The sequence below is a fragment of the Salvia hispanica genome, chromosome 6 (assembly GCF_029641045.1).
Source record: "Salvia hispanica isolate PSC_SH4W2 chromosome 6, Shi_PSC_v1, whole genome shotgun sequence".
Classification (NCBI taxonomy): Eukaryota; Viridiplantae; Streptophyta; class Magnoliopsida; order Lamiales; family Lamiaceae; genus Salvia; species Salvia hispanica.
Window position 1 is genome coordinate 22,306,047 of NC_142697.1, and position 17,375 is coordinate 22,323,421.

Sequence of the window (17,375 nt, forward strand, 5' to 3'; positions counted from 1 at the left end):
CCTTTTCCTTTTCTCAAAATCACAACATCATTTTCCCTAAATTAAGAAATTTGTGCATCTCACTTTACAAATTCAATGACTACTGAATAGATCTCATTTATTCTAATTACTGAATTATTTTTTCTGCATAGTCACAATGTATTTGCTTTAATTTTTAGCATTGATTGGAGGTGTTTTGGATACTCAAATTTCAAATGCAAAGCTTCATGCTTTGAAAAAGGGCATTAACCAGTGATTAGAATAAAATTTAGTTTATTAGATTCAAATTTAGTTTATTAAATTCACTGCAAAGATTCAGATGTCCACTAAAGGAGAAGAAAATTCAAGAATTTGTTGGATTCATTAATGGGCAACTACGTGATTAATGTGGAGTTTACACTACAAACAAAAATAAAAGTCTAAGCAAAAAGTCACTTTTCTTAAAACTAGTAGATTACTTCAAACAAAATCGTGCATTTTAAAAAGTAGCCAACAAAATCATTTCCCCCCGAGCACCAACAATATGCTAAATGAAATGAACTATTAGTTGAAATATAAAATACTTAATCACAGAAATATTCATTTTTTTCATCGCAAGCCAACTGCATAATAGTTTCACCTACTTAGTTTTACTTGCCCGCAAAATAAGACCTATAATACAATGAAAAAGTGTTCTTGATATGCAAGAACAATGGCCTTGGATACTAGCTAAAATTAAGATCAACATAACATATTACTTAGCTAAAGTTGCGATAAATAAGACACATGCCATATGATATGGGTGTCAGTCCAAAAAACGGCAACCTTGTGTAGCGGCAGTTATATGTTGGGCTTCCTTGGCATCCTCCACACAGTCTTCGGGCTTGATGATGCACACGAGTAGGTCAATGTTGGACTCTTGGGTGGCAACATTCGAGGAAGTATACGAGACTTGTTTTCCTCAACCCTGATTTCATGCTTACCATTTAGGAGGGGGACATAGTAGCATACAACCTTCTTATTGGTTGACTCTCAGTCCACTAGGCCGCCTTCATCGAACATGAGCTTACGCCGGGAAAATGAGGCTTGAGGGTTGCTATTCACCTCGCCATAGTCATTGCTCTCAGCTGCGCTCATACAAGGTCCAGCAGACACATGGCCTACATTCAATGCGAACAACTCGTCGAGTTGCCTGTAGGCGGGGTCACCTCGTTGATGATAAGCTCCGAGAAGAGGGTTTCGCTTCGTGAAAAGCAATACATACTTAGAAAATCAATAATTTAAAGAATATTCATAATATTTATTGGCATACTTACTTCGAGTGCTTCTTCCCAGTTCGACGCCACAACTATGACGGTGTTGGTTGGTGGGTTCCAGAAGGTCCCCTCCAAATGTATGATCTCATTAAAAGTTTTATACTCTCTCCAGAAAGTGTAGATGATCAACTAGTTCATACCACTCGAATGAGTGGCCTAACTGGTTTTCAATCGCGACCTTTGCCTCAAAGAAGAAGTGACTGGGAAACACTGTCCCAGACTCCCGGTACAGCCAGCAGCATGCTTCAAGGTTATCAATGTACTGAGAAACACTGAGTCTATCTCATGGCTCCATTTTGATTCATATAGGAAGGAGCTTTGGATGGGAATATTGTCTGACATTATTGACGAGGGAGAGGCTAGAAGCAATAAGAAATGCTTTGTGTTTTTGGGTCTCCATTTGTTTTGTATTTATAGGCCAAAATGATATACGATTCATAACACTATACCTTCAGCATTTTTTACATTCAACTACCAACTTAAATTGTGAAGCGCCGCTGCAGTGGGCTACGATTTGACTACATGGTCCGTAATTGCTGGGAAAGCTGATTTTGTATACTCAAATTGAAGTTTTTGACATCTAACTACCAATTTAAATATGAGGCGCCACCTGGAAGGAGTGGGTTTATGTCTTATCTTCAACCTCTTGTGCTAAGTCATCATAATGAGCTCACACTTCACATTAGTAACTCACTACATTTCTCAAAAGAAGATAAACTTCAATGCTTCACCCACCAACCAAAGGATTGAATAAATGCTACTTTGATCAATAAATTAGCAATATGATAGCAGCTGCCAATAAAAATGTGATTTTACCAACCAAATACCTAATGGTCATTTCGAAAATGAATTCACAACACAAGATCATCGAAATTGTTGCCATAGTTCATTGCATAGATATCATGGAGTACATCACAAAATAGATCTATATAGTCTCACACAAACTGAAAATTAAAATTAAGCTAATGATCCAGATTGCAACAAAGTAAAATAGGTAACTAGAACAATTTCCCTAAAATAACTCCTAGCAACAACAACACTACACCCATGAAAACCAACACATAGTTCATCCTCCATTCAGCTTGACATCGGCCACAAAATCCACAACCGTGTCCTTTGTGAGATAGCCTTTTTTTTTCTCTGCATCATTGTTTCTTACTGTTTTAGCTGGACGATACTCTTGATTCAAAACAAAATTTGGTTGCTTGTCATCTCCAATCTTACTATGATAGCCGTCACACCATAAAAATGACCGCAAATGTTTTTCATTGGTAGGACATTTGTAGAAGTATCGTCCACTGTGTATGGCATCCTTCCCAGCACAAAATAAATTCATCTTCCCACCACCACAAAGACACTCGGGTATCACGTCAACTTCGTTAGTTGAGGTCGACATTAGCTTGCTGTAAATCACCAATACAAATACAAAAAAAATGTCAGTTTGTCTCATAGTTAATTCAAGCATTCACAAACAAAATAACAAGATAAGAAAATCATAAAACTAGTAGTTCTATCTAAACTAGAGGTTGATACAGACATTGTTCCACATGGAAGCTGTCAAATCATCCCGCATTTGAGTCCAAGCCGTAAATGTCTCAACTTGATCGATGAATTCGGGCTCACCATCTGCTTCCTAAAGTGCATCAACCTGTATAGCACCATCAACTTCTTGTTCTATTGGGTCATTGTTCATTTCACCACGGATAAAGTTGTGGAGTAAGAAGCAACACATTATGATCCGGATTTGGATCTTAATCGGATAGAAACTAGCACTCCTTAATATGCCCCACCGCATCTTAAGCACAGCAAAAGCTCGCTCGATAATGTTACAAGCTTTACTACGACGTAAATTGAACAACTCCCATGGATTTTGTGGTCTTTGGGTGCCAACGCCCCATTCTTTCAAATGATAACGAACATTTCTGTATGGCGTCAAGAATCCTTCACAGTTTGCGTATCCATTATCGCATAGAAAATAATTTCCTAAAAAATATCACATTCGGATAAGGGCTGATGTCATGTACTAGTCAGCAAAAAAAGAACCAATTTTTTAAAATCAATAAAAATCAAAGATATTGGTTTAGTTAAACCTTTGGGCACCCTCAATCCCCCTTGTCTACTAACGGCATCTTTAAGCACGCGGGAATATCCAGCAGAACCCTCCCACCCAGGTAGAAAATATATGAACCTCATGTTTCGGTCACAGGCAACGAGAGCGTTTGTGGAGATTTGCCCCTTCCGATTTCGATAGCGTGGCTTATCCGCGTTACTAACAAGGACATTTATATATGTCTCGTCAAAGGCGCCAATACAGCCCTATGACGAATCACAAAAAACCTTAGGAATGCAAACCAACTCTTATAGAAACTGACAAACCACCAAATCTAACTAGTCAGACAACAAATTACCTTGAAATGTTTCCACTGAGGATCAACACAAGTGTTGTTAACTGTTTCGGGTTGAGGCAATAGAATGTCATGAAGCCTAAGGACAGCTCTTAGAACATTATGAAAATAGTGGGATATTGTTTCCCCAGACCGCTTAAAATCAAAACCTGATATATGATTTTTCTTGTGGTGGGCTAAAATGCTGAGAAAAATAGCTACTTGTTCCTCCAACAGCACATACCTACCTTTTCGCAAACCACCGACCTCTTTCAAAAGGATACATAGACGACCAAATGCATTCCTATCCATGCGCAGGTTATTAAAACAGTCTATGTCACTAACTTCTACGAGTCTATTCATATGTTTCACCTGAGGAGACATCCTATCTATAAGTGAATACTGAATTAGACGTTGCCTCGCACGTCACCCATATCGTGTTCTTCTTTTCACAGCTAAGTACAAAAGGATGAGTGATTGAATACGTAAGAGATGCGCTATATCTTCTATCATGATGTAAACGGCGGTGGATAAACGAAATGGACGTGCCATCAAGTATTTCAGTAAGATGGATCAATTGACTGCACCAACAAAATGTCCACAAAGAATACACATGATTAACAAAATAAATCTGTAAAGCAAACAACAAAATTGTATGTTGAATGTACAGCAGCAACCAAACTAAACTGGATGAAACAAAATTGGCCTACTTAATTAAAAGGGTATGTTGGAGAAGCATACAGCAGCAACCAAACTGGAGAAGCATACACAAAATAAATCTGTAAAGCATACAACAAAATTGGCCTACTTAATTAAAAGAATATGCTGAATGTATAGCAACAACCAAACTAGAGAACAACAAACCAAATAATGGATGATACCCACACAAAACACATACGAAAATTACCAATTTATTCCCCACATTTACCCACTAAACCCAACCATGAAATTTATCTTCTGTAGTATCCAACTTCCTTGGTCAAAGACCCAACACATTTATTTGCGAATATAGCATATACATAAATCGTAACTCTTTGTTGCTCTATAACAAAATACCCACTGAAGATCTCTTTTTGAAAACTAGATCCGACAGACGATTCATCGAAATCCAACGAAAATGTCTACATATTTACAGAATATAGCCTAAAACCCCAAAATTACCTGGTGCGGCAGCAATTGGTTCTCTTTGACTAGAATTCCGTCGCTGGATTATACGCAACCACTTCTTCTACAATGCCTTTGTTGTGAGACGAGGGTTTTTGTATGAGTTGTGTTCAATTTCAAAATGGCAGCACGACGAAGGGCAATTGGGACAAAAAATGCATTAATCGGACACGCCGTTCAATGCCAGCAAATAATCGCAGCAATTTTGGCCGATAATTATCAGCTGAAAAGTAAATGAACAGTGTGGGCTTTGCTTTTAAAACCGGGCCAAAAGATAACATACCTACGTAACCAAACACTAGGTAGCGTGCGGATAATAATTCTAATATGGCTGAAACTCATTAACCAAACGTCTCCTAAATGTAAAACATAACAACATTATGACAAAAATAATCTATTTTATTCCTTGAAAAATAAAATAAGAGTTTTACAGTATTCAATCACTCGAAACGTGATTTCTAGTATACAAACTCTAACACTTTTAACACTTTTTTATTAGTTGTAGTGGATGTTGGGACCCCCTTTTAACACTTAGTAGGCATTTTTTATTAATTTATCTCAACCAGGACTCCTAAAGCGGGACGTCCCAAGGAAGATGACCCATTTCTTGAGTGGCACGGGATTTTATGCAACTTTATTTTGTGTGTTAAGTGGAGAGAGTAAAGTAAAAGAGAGGGAATAAAGTATAGATAAATGGATTTTCATTTTAAGTAATGGGTCATCTTGATTGGGACAAACCAAAAAGGAAAGTGGGTCATCTTCAATGGGAAGGAGGGGGTATTAAAACTCGCGTCGTCCCCAAAGTGCATATTCTTTAGGGACGGATGGAGTATTTATGAAAAAATTTCTCTTTTGTCTTTTAATTTATCATTTATGGACTTCACCATTCACTATACATTTTAATTACTTTTTTCTCATTCCCTTTTACTTTATCAATAATTGCGCATTAAAACACATATCATTCTCAATTAGTCTATTTCTATGGGACGAAGAGACTAGTACTCCATCCGTCCCACATAATTTGACCCAGTATTCCATTTTAGGTCATCCCACATAATTTGTCTAATTTCACTTTTACTATTTTTGTTAGTGGACCACATATTACACTAACTTATTTCTACTAACATTTTATTATAAAACTAATACTTTAAAAGTAGAACATACATCTCACCAACTTTTTCAACTCACTTTCTTAAAACTCATACCTGGTCAAAGTGTCCCAAATTATGTGGAAAGGGGAGTATTAAGGATTGGATGCGGTTACCCATTTTGACATTTTCATTTTTTTGACATCCTTGACTCTTGATTGAACCCCCTCACATGATGTCGAGCCGGAGTATGGGACCGCCAAGGCGACGAAACCGCCTTTTGCTGCACCGAATAATTATGCACATCCAATCAGCCACGTGTCGAGTTAAATTATATAGTAGGAGTACTCTAAACAACAGCATATAAAATGATTACTGTCTGATTCAAATTTAAACCTGGGCATGCGCATATTAAAACCCTGTCAATTTCTCGGGTCCTAACGGTCAAATTTTCCAAAGTATCGCACTCCCTATTTCTCAGCTTTTCCTCGCAAATCACAACTTTCGCCCAACACAATTTAACGAGGCAAACGTATGTAGCGTCTGCTTTTTGGTTTTCAGGTGCGCTTGCTTGCTGTCTTTCTTCCTCTTCTCTTCTCTAATTTGATTGTTTATTGGAGTAGTATGAAAATAACTGAGATATGTCCAAGTCGGACGTCTAGAGTATATGAATTACTTGTAAAAAGAGGGAGATTTGATAGGAAGAGGCATTTCGATATCCTATTTCTGAGTTGCGTTATAATTTCTGAAACTGACAATTTTTAACAGTCTTGGACCTTCATTGAAGATGAACTTACTTTTAGAGTCTGCTATTTCACTCATTGGGTTATCTCTTCTTTTTTTAATGGCAGCTGCGAACGGGCAATAATATTCTCTCTAGCTAAGATTGTCATTTCAGAGCCTCATACGATGATATTCATAATTTAAAACGAGTTCGTTGTAAAAGATAGAAAAGGTTTTGCCAGATTCTTGTTTTATAGTACTATAAACAAACGCCTGAGCAATTAGGTTGGGAGTATAACTGTGTGTATGCTGGATGAAACTAAAGATAAAAGTTAATGAGTTGATATCAGAGACCTGAGAGATAGTTCAACGAGGGCAGATTTATGAGTGGCAAGTAATGTGTGTGTGTGTAAATGTGCATTTAATCTTAGACCATTGTCACAAACTCACATTCAACCATAGCAGAAATGAATTGACACGCTTTTTATGCCAATTGCCAAATACACCACAAAGAGGAATGACTTAAGTAAGAGTCTCTTACATAAAACATTAACAAGTAGTCTCACTACAGCATCTAAATAAAAGGGAATATTGCGTTCATGTTCTAATCTCGAGCATTTACTTCAAATTTGGGTTTGGCTGATGTGACATAGGTAGGTCCATAGTTCTATAACAGGTGTGGTTTATTGCCTTGAATAGTTGAAACATCACCCTACTCATTTTTATATTTGCACATTTTTGTTCCACATTATCTTCCTGTGTGCTGCGTTATTTTACCACACTTCTTTCCTTTGGTATGTCAAAACTGAAACCAATCTTTTGGCAGGTCTAGTCACCTTAAAATGTCAGCATGTCAAGGCGATGTACTTTTGCGCATGCAATCAGCATTTAGATCTATTCTATATGAATTGCAGGTAAATATTTGTAGCTCTCATTTACAGATTGCTTATGCCCCCTTCTTCTTGCCTTTTAACCATTAGAAAATACATATTTCTGTGATGCTCTTGAGACCATCACATGATTGGATGTCAATGTTACAGAATGTAATTTATATCGTTTATGATCTTCTGCTCTGTCCATCAGTTAATATGGGAGGAGATTGGGGAATCTGATGATGAAAGGGATAAGACGATAGTTGAACTTGAACAAGAATGTTTAGAAGTGTTCAGAAGAAAAGTAGATCGGGCTAACATGCGTAGAGCTCAGTTGAGGCTGGCAATTGCTGATGCTGAAGCAGAGCTTGCTGCTATCTGCTCTGAAATAGGAGAGCAACCAGTGCATATCAGGCAGGTGAGCCTTTGATTTGGTCAATTAGTCTATGTATTGAATCTTTCTTCTACTCGGATGTCATTTTCTCCAACATCAACTTGCTGATCAGTGTCAAATCCATCTAAAGCTTCTATAATTCAGAAGTTCCGAATTGACATGATTGCATATCTATATAAGATTGTCACTATTTAATTTCAAACACCATTTGCAGTAAAATGAATTAGGAAGACTTGGTGGTCACTGTTTTGAATAGGATTTGCTGAACAAAAAAGCATATATATTGCGGAATTAATTCGAAAGCTTTTATTTCTCTGTATGTTGTTTGTCAATGAAATGGTATTTCTTTATTCAGTTTGATCATAAACCTGAAAGCTTGAAGGCTGAACTCAGAATGATCCAACCACTGATAGAGGAGTTGAGAAAGAGAAAAAATGCTAGGAAGAATCAAGTGTCTGAGGTCCTAACTGAGATGCAGAGCATAAAGAATGAAATTTGTATCTCAAATGGGGTTTCCTCTAATGAACCAATAACCATTGAACCTGATCTTTCGATAAAGAAGCTTGAGGAATTGCACAGAGACTTGAGGGCACTTCAAATGGAAAAGGTTTGTAATTTCCCTCTCTTGCATTTGAAATTCAATTTTAATTATGTATTTAGCCTCTGGTATATTTTATGAGTGATCTTTGTGTAGAAAAAGTGTCAGAAGATGACACAGGACCGCCTGAACTCTTTGCACTCTCTGTGTGTGGTGCTTGGTTTGGATTTCAAAAAAGTTGCTAATGAAATCCATCCGAGTTTAGGAGAAGCTAAAAGCTCAAAAAATATTACTAACAGTACTATAGAGCAACTGGGGACTGCTATACAACAACTAAGAGAGCTTAAATTACAGCGAATGCAGCAGGCAAGCATTCTACTGCTTATTTACTAGTCTTTGTTCATCCATAAAACATCATTTTATGACTGTGTTTACATTGGCAGTTACAAGACCTTACGGCTTCATTGTTGGAGCTCTGGAACTTAATGGACACACCAACCGAAGAGCAACAGATATTTCAGAAAGTTACTTGTAAGCTCGCTGCTTCAGAAGACGAGATAACAGAGCCCAACATGCTTTCTATTGGCCACATTAATTATGTGAGTCAAATGCCTCATTGTTACATTTGGCTTGGATTGTATAGGCAAAAAAAATGGTATACGAGAGTGGTAGTGAGCAATTCCACTTTTAATTTTCCAGGTCGAGGCAGAAGTTTCTCGCTTGGAAGAGTTGAAAGAAAGCAAGATGAAGGAACTTGTTCTGAAGAAGAGGGATGAGTTGGAGGCCATTTGTAGGAAGACTCATCTTACTCTGGAGAGAGATAGTGCAATGGCGATGGCAATGGAAATGCATGCTACTGAATCTGGTACTACTTGTGATCATTATAATGAAAATTCTCTGCTTCACCATAACCCATATTTCCTACTAATTTCTTGATTGGTAAAAGGATCTGTTGATGCTGCTTGTGTGCTTGATGCAATTGAGCTTCAAATAGCTAGAGCTAAAGAGGAGGCTCTCAGCAGGAAAGAAATTCTCGAGAAGGTTGAGAAGTGGATGGCTGCGCGTGAAGAGGAAAGCTGGCTCGAAAAATATAATAGGGTTGGTCTTGCTTCTTGTTTTTAAGAGATGCTTTTTGGTACAACTGCTTAAATTATCATTATATTCCTGTAGGACGGTAATAGGTATAATGCTGGGAGAGGTGCTCATCTTACACTTAAACGTGCTGAAAAGGCTCGTGCTTTGGTCAATAAGCTTCCAGGTACATAGGCATCACAACAAAGAAGCCTTCTTATGCAGCAGTCTTATGATTAAATCACATAGTTAATTTTAATGTCTTTCCGTTCTCTATTGCCGTTGTGCTACAATAGCAATGATGGATACACTTGCTTCAAAAATCTTAGCTTGGGAAAATGAGAGAGGAATTGACTTCATTTATGATGGCGTAAGTTCAAGTTTACAATGTAAATTTCCCGCTCTCATTTGCATTTATCCGGACAGACTTTCATCTTCTTTTCCTTTTTCTCCATTCTCCCTCTTTATAGGTCCGTGTGCTTACTATCATTGAAAGTTATAAAGTTCTCAGGAAAGATAAAGAAATGCAGCGGAAAAGACAGAGGGTATACATTTCTACAACCTAAATTGTTGCTCAACTTTTTATTCTCTCTCCCCTGCCTGTGCATTTATGGGCATTTTTTTCAGGACCAAAAGAAACACCAAGGACAGTTATTAACGGAGCAGGAAGCTGTTTATGGTTCAAAGCCTAGTCCCATAAAGAACCCCAATGTGAAGAAAGCACCTAGATTATCATATGCTGGGGCAAGTAATAGAAAATTATCTCTTGGTGAACCTATGCTACAGTCTCATGTGACCCCAGCAGTGAAAGCTATACCTAATATTCGGACCGCCAAGAAAAAGGAGTGTATAAATCAGAAAGCACCTAGATTATCATATGCTGGGGCAAACAGTAGAAAAGTATCTCTTGTTGAACCTATGCTGCAGTCTCATGTGACCCCTGAAGTGAAAGTTATCCCTAATATTCTAACCACCAAGAAAAATGAGTGTATAAATCAGAAAGCACCTAGATTATCATATGCTGGGGCAAGTAGTAGAAGAGTATCTCATGTTGAACCTATGCAGCAGTCTCATGTGACCCCTGCAGTGAAAGTTATCCCTAATATTCGGACCACCAAGAAAAATGAGTGCGCAGATCAGAACTGTCGCAAAGATGATAGACATGCAGCTTCCTCATCGGGTAAATCATTTTCTTATTTCCAGCACTTAAATCCTTTATTTTCTGTCTTCCCTAGCCTCTGCAAGTTCACTGGATGATGATGAGCATTTAAAAAATACAGGAAGTAGAGGAGATGTGATCAATGTATATAGATTAAAAATAAGCAAAGCTGAAAGGTGGTCATTTTGTTTGTACTATTAAGTAAAAGATATTTGTACTGAAGTATATTAGAAGGTGACAGACAAGGGTGTGATAGTATTTCTTTTTTTTTGGTAAATTTGTTTCTGGTTCTTGGTTTGCAGTTCCGAGAAGAGGTCTGAACCAGGCTGGCGTTACCACAAAACAACATTCTTCCAACTTATCAAATGCTCGTGAAGCAGAGCGACAATTGATGCGAAAGCCTTTCTCTCCTCTTTCTTCAGCAAATCCATCAAAAACAACTGCAGCAAATGTCATGGAAGACTTGAACAGGAAACACGATGAGTTATGGCAGAAGCTGCTTACAATCAATAGGACCCCTCCCAATATTAAGTTGAGAGCTGAGCAAGAGAATAGAACACCTCAGAAGACACCAACAACTGCACCTTTAACACCCACAGCAATATCCATTCCAATGCAGACAGCTGTAACACCAGCTTCCATCAAGACGACATCCATTGCTCGAGTTGAAGAGGAGCTTGAGTACTCGTTCGAGGAGAGGAGAGCTCATTTTGTGCTCCCTAAATCACCTCTGATTAATGTGGCGCGAGTTTGAAATATGAACATTGATCATGGCCTTAAGTTATACTGAGTTATTTGATTATTCAATGTTGTAAATACAGGTGAGTTCTACTGTTCTTTTCTTGTGTGCGTAGTGTGTATACAGTATAGAGGCTCTCGAATTTGGATGTTGTAGCGAGTTTCCAACTCCAACATTTATTTATAATACTAGTAATTTTTTTGGAAGGTTGATTCCATTTGTTTCATGTTGCTTCTGCTATAACATTTGTTTATAATGTTGATATGATTTTAAAGGCACTACAAAAAATCCAAAGAATCAAAATCACATGCCTCGATTTGCAGTATTTATTCTGTTATACACATTTCATATTTATAGATTTTTAAGATTTAATTTCACAAAAGGAAGTATACTTGATCTAGAACTCCATCAACATAACTTCCCCCAAAAAGAATTGAGAAAAAACACACACTGTTTTGTGGGCTAACTTACCAGCTAGCAGCTGATGGAATATATGGGACATGATATCTTTATTTTATTCCGTGGTTCTCTTTTAAAAAGGGAAATCTCCTACCCTTATTCATACTCTTTATTAATTAAATTTTTTCGATTTTCTTGCTACAATATTACTTATACATGTGATTTTTAATAGATACATGTCACATGCAAGTAATCCGAGTTGTCATCAAAGTGGCAGTTACAGTAAATTAACCAAAATTTAAGGGCACATATTTTTTGAAAATGGTCAACTTCTTTTATCGAATAGACAAAGAACATGCTGAAATCTAGGACTGGTAAACTTCCAACCTTAATTAAACTGTCATTTCAATATTCCATGACAATACTCTTTTCCCGTATTTTCAAATTTATGTATTCCAATTCCTTTTGAAAACAAGACGGACCTGAAACCATTTTATTAGCCGTAATTAATACTCTGAATTTTAAAATTAAAATATTGCTGCTGACCAAATTAATTATTATCACTCCTAGTTTATTTTCATCTCCACCTTTTATTTCCTCACAAAAACCCTAATTTCATTACATCTCAGGAAAAAAAAAGTGTGCAAGAAACCAAAAAAAATAAATTCAGTAGTAGTATTCCATTCCATTTTCTGAAGCTACGTATTATTATTACTAGTAGTTCTGCTGCACTAAACTGACATCATATCAGAATATTCAGTCAGCCATCATACTTGAATGCCCTTTCTTTTTTGTATCGCTACTACTCTACATTCTGTAATCTTATTTTGCCTAGCTTTGAGTGTCGAAGCTGAAAAAGATTCCACCTTTATAGTAAAACGTCGCTGTGTCTTGTTGAGGTTTTAAGGATTTTACTGTCGAACTGTCTGTTTTAGCACATGAATGGAGGGATTACAAGAAGGGTTGAATGGTGCTGATGTCACTGAGAAAGGTGATGAGAGCTACAGGGTGGAGCTGAGAGTTGAAAGCCCCGACCCAGCTGGAGGGAAGAAGAAGAGGGGAAGGCCCAGAAAGTATGCAGCGGCGGATGGCTCGATCTTGGCATTGTCTCCTATGCCGATATCGGCCTCCATTCCGTTTACGGGCGACTATTCGGAACGGCCCCTCAACTCTTCAATGAAAAAACATAAATTGGATTTTTCAAGTCCAGGTATGATTTGTAATGTTATTAATGCGTTCATTGAAATTGCACCTTTTGTGTTTTTGGACTGCATTCTTGTTTTCTGACTCAACTTTACATGCGGTTTGGTATTGGGACACCTGTCAGGAGAAACCTTGGTAGTTTGGTGATTTTGGCACAATGAGTGAAATTTTCATAGAATCATTAGTGTTTGTTTATTACTTATGCTCCTCGAGCTGATGTGACAAAACAAAAGATCTGTCTTTTCTCAATAATTGCGGTTGTGCATTTGGCAATCTGAGAATAAACAACTCGAATGAGTGAGAGATGATGTAAACAATTTGGGCTTTCTGCAGTTTCAGTGTTATACTCGTAAACAAGATGTTTAATTGTAGAGCTTACTATTTGCACCTCTTTTATCCTTCTAACATGTTTATATTTCATTCTCTGCTCAAAACTAGCCTCTCTAAGCTAGTGTTTTTTTGCATCTGTAGACATCAAACCAGAGTATCTATTTTCTGATTTCTAGAATGATGCATGTTCACTGTTTCTAGATGAGGGAATGTAAGTAATGCACATTGGGGTTATTTGTGAAAGAATGAATTTGTTGGAATTCCTCTGGCTACTGAAGGATTAGTAAAACTGCATTGCCTTGGTGAAGTTCTTGAAAAGTTTATGAGGATTAGTTATGTGCTAGTATTCCAATTGGCGAACTGGACTCAGCTGAAAAAAAAATATGTGGAGTTGATTTACAGTTGTACTCTTTTTGGCAATATTTATTACTGTAGTTATTACCTTAATAGATTTATACTTGCAATTGATCTTAAAAGTTTCACAATATTCTGAATCTGATCCTGCAAATGCCATATGTTTCTATATTGTAGGGGGTGAACTGGCATGCTCCGCGGGGGGAAGTTTTACACCTCATGTGATTACTGTTAATGCTGGCGAGGTACTTCTGATTATGACCAATTAACTATACAGTACTGATTTAGTTTCTTTACACACCTTAATGTGCTTCTCTTTACAAATTTGTTCTAACCTGAGTCATGTGATCCTTTACAAATTTTATTGTGATAACAATATCATCTTTAGTGAATAAAAGTCATGAAATCACAATTAAGATACATTGTGTGAGGGTGAAGTATACTGTTTAGATCCTTCACTGCAGTAATTAATGTTGTTGGTGGTGTTATTTTGATCGACTAATTAAAAGAGTTGTGTTTATCTACTTAATAAGAGCGCATGTCTTTAGTCAATGTTGGTGGTGGTGTTAACTCATTATTACTGTGATTATATTATGATCTTGCATATCTTCTAGATGATAGAAATACTTACTGCCAAGGTTGATCAGAAGGTTCTTTATCTCGTGTTTTACTACTGTCTTATAGCTTCACTCTTTAATGACAGGATATAAATATGAAGATAATATCATTTTCCCAACAAGTATCTAGAGCAATTTGCATCCTGGCTGCAAATGGTGCCATCTCAAATGTTACACTGCGTCAATCTAATTCTTCTGGTGGTACTTTAACGTACGAGGTAAAATCTTGTTTCTTTTATACTGAATTTCATATGGTAATGTATGTAGAAGAAATAGTATTCTCATTTTTTGTATTGCTTTCCACAGGGGTGTTTTGAGATACTTTCTCTAACAGGATCTTTCATTGTAAGCGATGAAGGATTGGCAAAAAGCAGATCAGGAGGGATGAGTGTCTCTCTAGTGGGCCCCGATGGTCGTGTATTTGGAGGAGGACTTGCTGGGATGATAGTAGCAGCTGGCCCTGTTCAGGTAAGACGGTTTTTCCATCTGAAATTTTATGCTATGAGATAATATTCAAGCTGATGAAACTGGCCTCATAATGTTAATGATTGGCATAGATAGAAGGGTAATCTAATGTTTTGACAAGCATGAAATTTAGGTTGTCTGTCTATACTTTGGTACTTGCCGTTAAACATCGGAATGCAATTTACAGTTTGATCTTGCAAATTGATACTGAATCTTGAAATGCTACAAACAGGTTGTTATCGGCAGCTTTGTTTCTGGAAATCAGGTGGAGCAAAAGCCTATGAAGCCAAAATACGAGCACACAATTTCATTTGGCGCCGTCCCTTCTAACCCGGTCTCTGAAGAAAGATATGAAGTAGCCTACAATAGAGCAAGGCCAAATCTCACCTCCTCTGCTTCATATCACAGCGACAACTTGCCTTCTGTACATTCTGAACATAATGCTGAGGATTCTAGAGTGCAAAGCCATGAAATAGCGTGCTGATTGTATCCCTATCCCGTGTGAATCTTTAGCCGTTTTTCATTAGAATTAAGGATTTTAGGGCCGTGCCCTCCTTATGTTGCCAAGGAGTGTATGTCAACTCAGAGCAAGGCATGATTTGCCTGACTCAATCTGCTTTCTTTTTTCCTAGTTTAGTTGCTGAGTGAGGAACTTCTGATGCTTTGCATTGTGTAGTAATGAAATTGGAGACAGCATTTTCACTTCACAATTTCAAGAAATTACATTACATTCAGGATCTTACTGAAGATTCTCTGACAAAAATACAAGATTCTTTGCATGAACCTCAAAATATTGTGTATGTTCTCATCTCACTTTGTTATCCCTTGTTCATTTTTTGAATAAAATCTTCCACATTGAGCTGCTGCTGCTGACGACGATGATGGCTATTATGATGAGATTAAACAGACAGAAAATCGTGTGGGAGTTGGAAGCTGCGAGGGTGATCAACTCGAATGTGGACAGAAGCCTTTTTTGAAATTGTGTGTTTTACTTAATGTGGGAAGGTGAATTGTGAGAGATTTTGTGGCGCTAAATAAGCTCATGGTTTTGTCAATGATTTGATTTGAAGTGTGAGAGAAGCTACGTCCTTAGCAATATATACATGTGAAAGCATTCCTAAACTGAAAATTTGAATTAATTAATACGACGGCAATTAGCATCATTCGAGAGTTTGAAAGTTGTGTATGTGCCATAATTTTCACTTGTTTGGGAAGTATTTAGTGATTTTAATATGATGAAAATCGACTACCTAATCCACTATTTAAAAAGGCAAAATGAAGTAGTAGGAGTAGTGCTTAATTTTGTGAATCCGTCACATTCTAGATGTTCACGTTCTTGAGTGACATATGACTTTAGGAGGGGAATTGTTAGGTGGCAAAAGTATATTTTAATAAGGAGAGATTTCTAAATATAAAAAGTAGACATCTTGAGCGAGACAAATGTAAAAAGGAAAAGTGTATATCTTGAATGGGACGAAGAAAGTACCGTTCAAATCTATACATAAAAAAAGCCAATACCTCTTGGCATAATAATAATAATAATAATAATAATAATAATATAAAAAAGTACTATATATTTTATGTGTGATACTTTTAAAGAGAAATTCACTTGAACTTTTATTAGGGTAGGGGGTCTATGAACTTTGGATGGTACTAGGTGTAATTATAGTCATGTTTTTTTATCATAGGCTTAATTCCCTATGTTAATTAAGAGAATACCTAGAAAGCAGTAGTCTGGTTACCCACAGGATAAATGAGAAAAATAACCAATTTATATTAATAAGTTATAGTAGTACTAAATCTCGACTGATTAAGCTAATCTTCATTAGCAGTAATTGTCAAATCATGCTGTGGGAGCCACGGTTGTATTTAAATCAACCACTTCATTAAATCTATGGGTTGTTTTAGCTAACAACTCTTATTAACAGTGCTTGCACTTGTCCCACTAATTTAATATACGAATTTAATCAAAGTTCAACCAATCGATTAAGCAGTATTTTGTGAAAAAATCCAAAGGTTTGATGGCGTGTTTGACATTTGAACGAAGACACAAGCCACTTTTTCTAATTAACATTAAGTTTGATTTCCATTACCATCTCTGGCGTATTCTTAAAATCCACATACTAATTATCAAAGCCCAGTGAATGCTCAAAGTGGAGGCGAGATGCATCAACGTCAGTGATAGTCAAATAGTTTATTAAGTGTTTTTTTTTAAGGTAAAAACTGTAGATGTTTAAGTTAGACATTTTGATTCCTTAGATAAGTTGGTAATGCCTAAATATAGATATTTATATAATTATTTTTAAATTAATTAACATATCATGTAAGCCTTGTGTTTCAATAGCTCATTCAAGCCTGCAGTTTTTTCCTCAAAATACAAAGAAGTGTATCTCATAAATTTGATCGGATATCAATTCTATCTCATTTCTTGTCTACTAAACAAAAACGAAAAAACCCTTATCAGAGTTTATTTTGATACGAAACCCGCGTTTCTTATCTTACTTTGCAAATCTTCTTATATCTCATCTTTCTTCTCAAACCAGCTAAGCATGCAGTACCCTAATTTTATTTTAAGAAATTTAAGTGAATTTTTTTTTGAAT

General features: G+C 36.7%; 2 protein-coding genes across 4 annotated transcripts; both read left to right on the forward strand.

Annotated features, from left to right (window-relative positions):
• The first annotated feature begins 6,325 nt into the window (after positions 1 to 6,325).
• On the forward strand, positions 6,326 to 11,632 carry LOC125203758 (65-kDa microtubule-associated protein 9-like). Of its 3 annotated transcripts, none has more exons than XM_048102194.2 (13): positions 6,326 to 6,471; positions 7,460 to 7,547; positions 7,717 to 7,923; positions 8,255 to 8,506; positions 8,594 to 8,803; positions 8,881 to 9,036; positions 9,137 to 9,302; positions 9,384 to 9,535; positions 9,608 to 9,695; positions 9,805 to 9,878; positions 9,979 to 10,053; positions 10,136 to 10,688; positions 10,970 to 11,632. In XM_048102194.2, exons 2-13 carry the CDS (start codon positions 7,476 to 7,478, stop codon positions 11,419 to 11,421), a joined length of 2,457 nt encoding a protein of 818 aa, XP_047958151.1. In that variant the 5' UTR covers positions 6,326 to 6,471; positions 7,460 to 7,475; the 3' UTR covers positions 11,422 to 11,632. The 3 variants fall into 3 exon arrangements, with proteins under 3 accessions (XP_047958151.1, XP_047958152.1, XP_088916256.1); XM_048102195.2 differs by lacking the exon at positions 6,326 to 6,471 and adding an exon at positions 6,772 to 6,865; XM_089060130.1 differs by lacking the exons at positions 6,326 to 6,471; positions 7,460 to 7,547 and having other exon boundaries at positions 7,789 to 7,919.
• A 764-nt stretch (positions 11,633 to 12,396) lies between these two features.
• Positions 12,397 to 15,521, forward strand: LOC125207619 (AT-hook motif nuclear-localized protein 3-like). The gene is made up of 5 exons (XM_048107029.2): positions 12,397 to 13,015; positions 13,870 to 13,937; positions 14,396 to 14,527; positions 14,616 to 14,777; positions 15,007 to 15,521. The coding sequence occupies exons 1-5, from the start codon at positions 12,748 to 12,750 to the stop codon at positions 15,256 to 15,258; spliced, it is 882 nt and encodes a 293-aa protein (XP_047962986.1). The 5' UTR covers positions 12,397 to 12,747; the 3' UTR covers positions 15,259 to 15,521.
• Positions 15,522 to 17,375: the final 1,854 nt, after the last annotated feature.

Coding starts and splice junctions, on each gene's coding strand:
- LOC125203758 (XM_048102194.2), top strand. CDS start 7,476: ATGTCAGCATGTCAAGGCGATGTACTTTTGCGCATGCAATCAGCATTT. Junction 7,924..8,254: donor AACCAGTGCATATCAGGCAG/GTGAGCCTTTGA, acceptor TTCTTTATTCAG/TTTGATCATAAACCTGAAAG. Junction 9,037..9,136: donor CTATTGGCCACATTAATTAT/GTGAGTCAAATG, acceptor TTAATTTTCCAG/GTCGAGGCAGAAGTTTCTCG.
- LOC125207619 (XM_048107029.2), top strand. CDS start 12,748: ATGGAGGGATTACAAGAAGGGTTGAATGGTGCTGATGTCACTGAGAAA. Junction 13,938..14,395: donor TTACTGTTAATGCTGGCGAG/GTACTTCTGATT, acceptor CTTTAATGACAG/GATATAAATATGAAGATAAT. Junction 14,528..14,615: donor GTGGTACTTTAACGTACGAG/GTAAAATCTTGT, acceptor TGCTTTCCACAG/GGGTGTTTTGAGATACTTTC.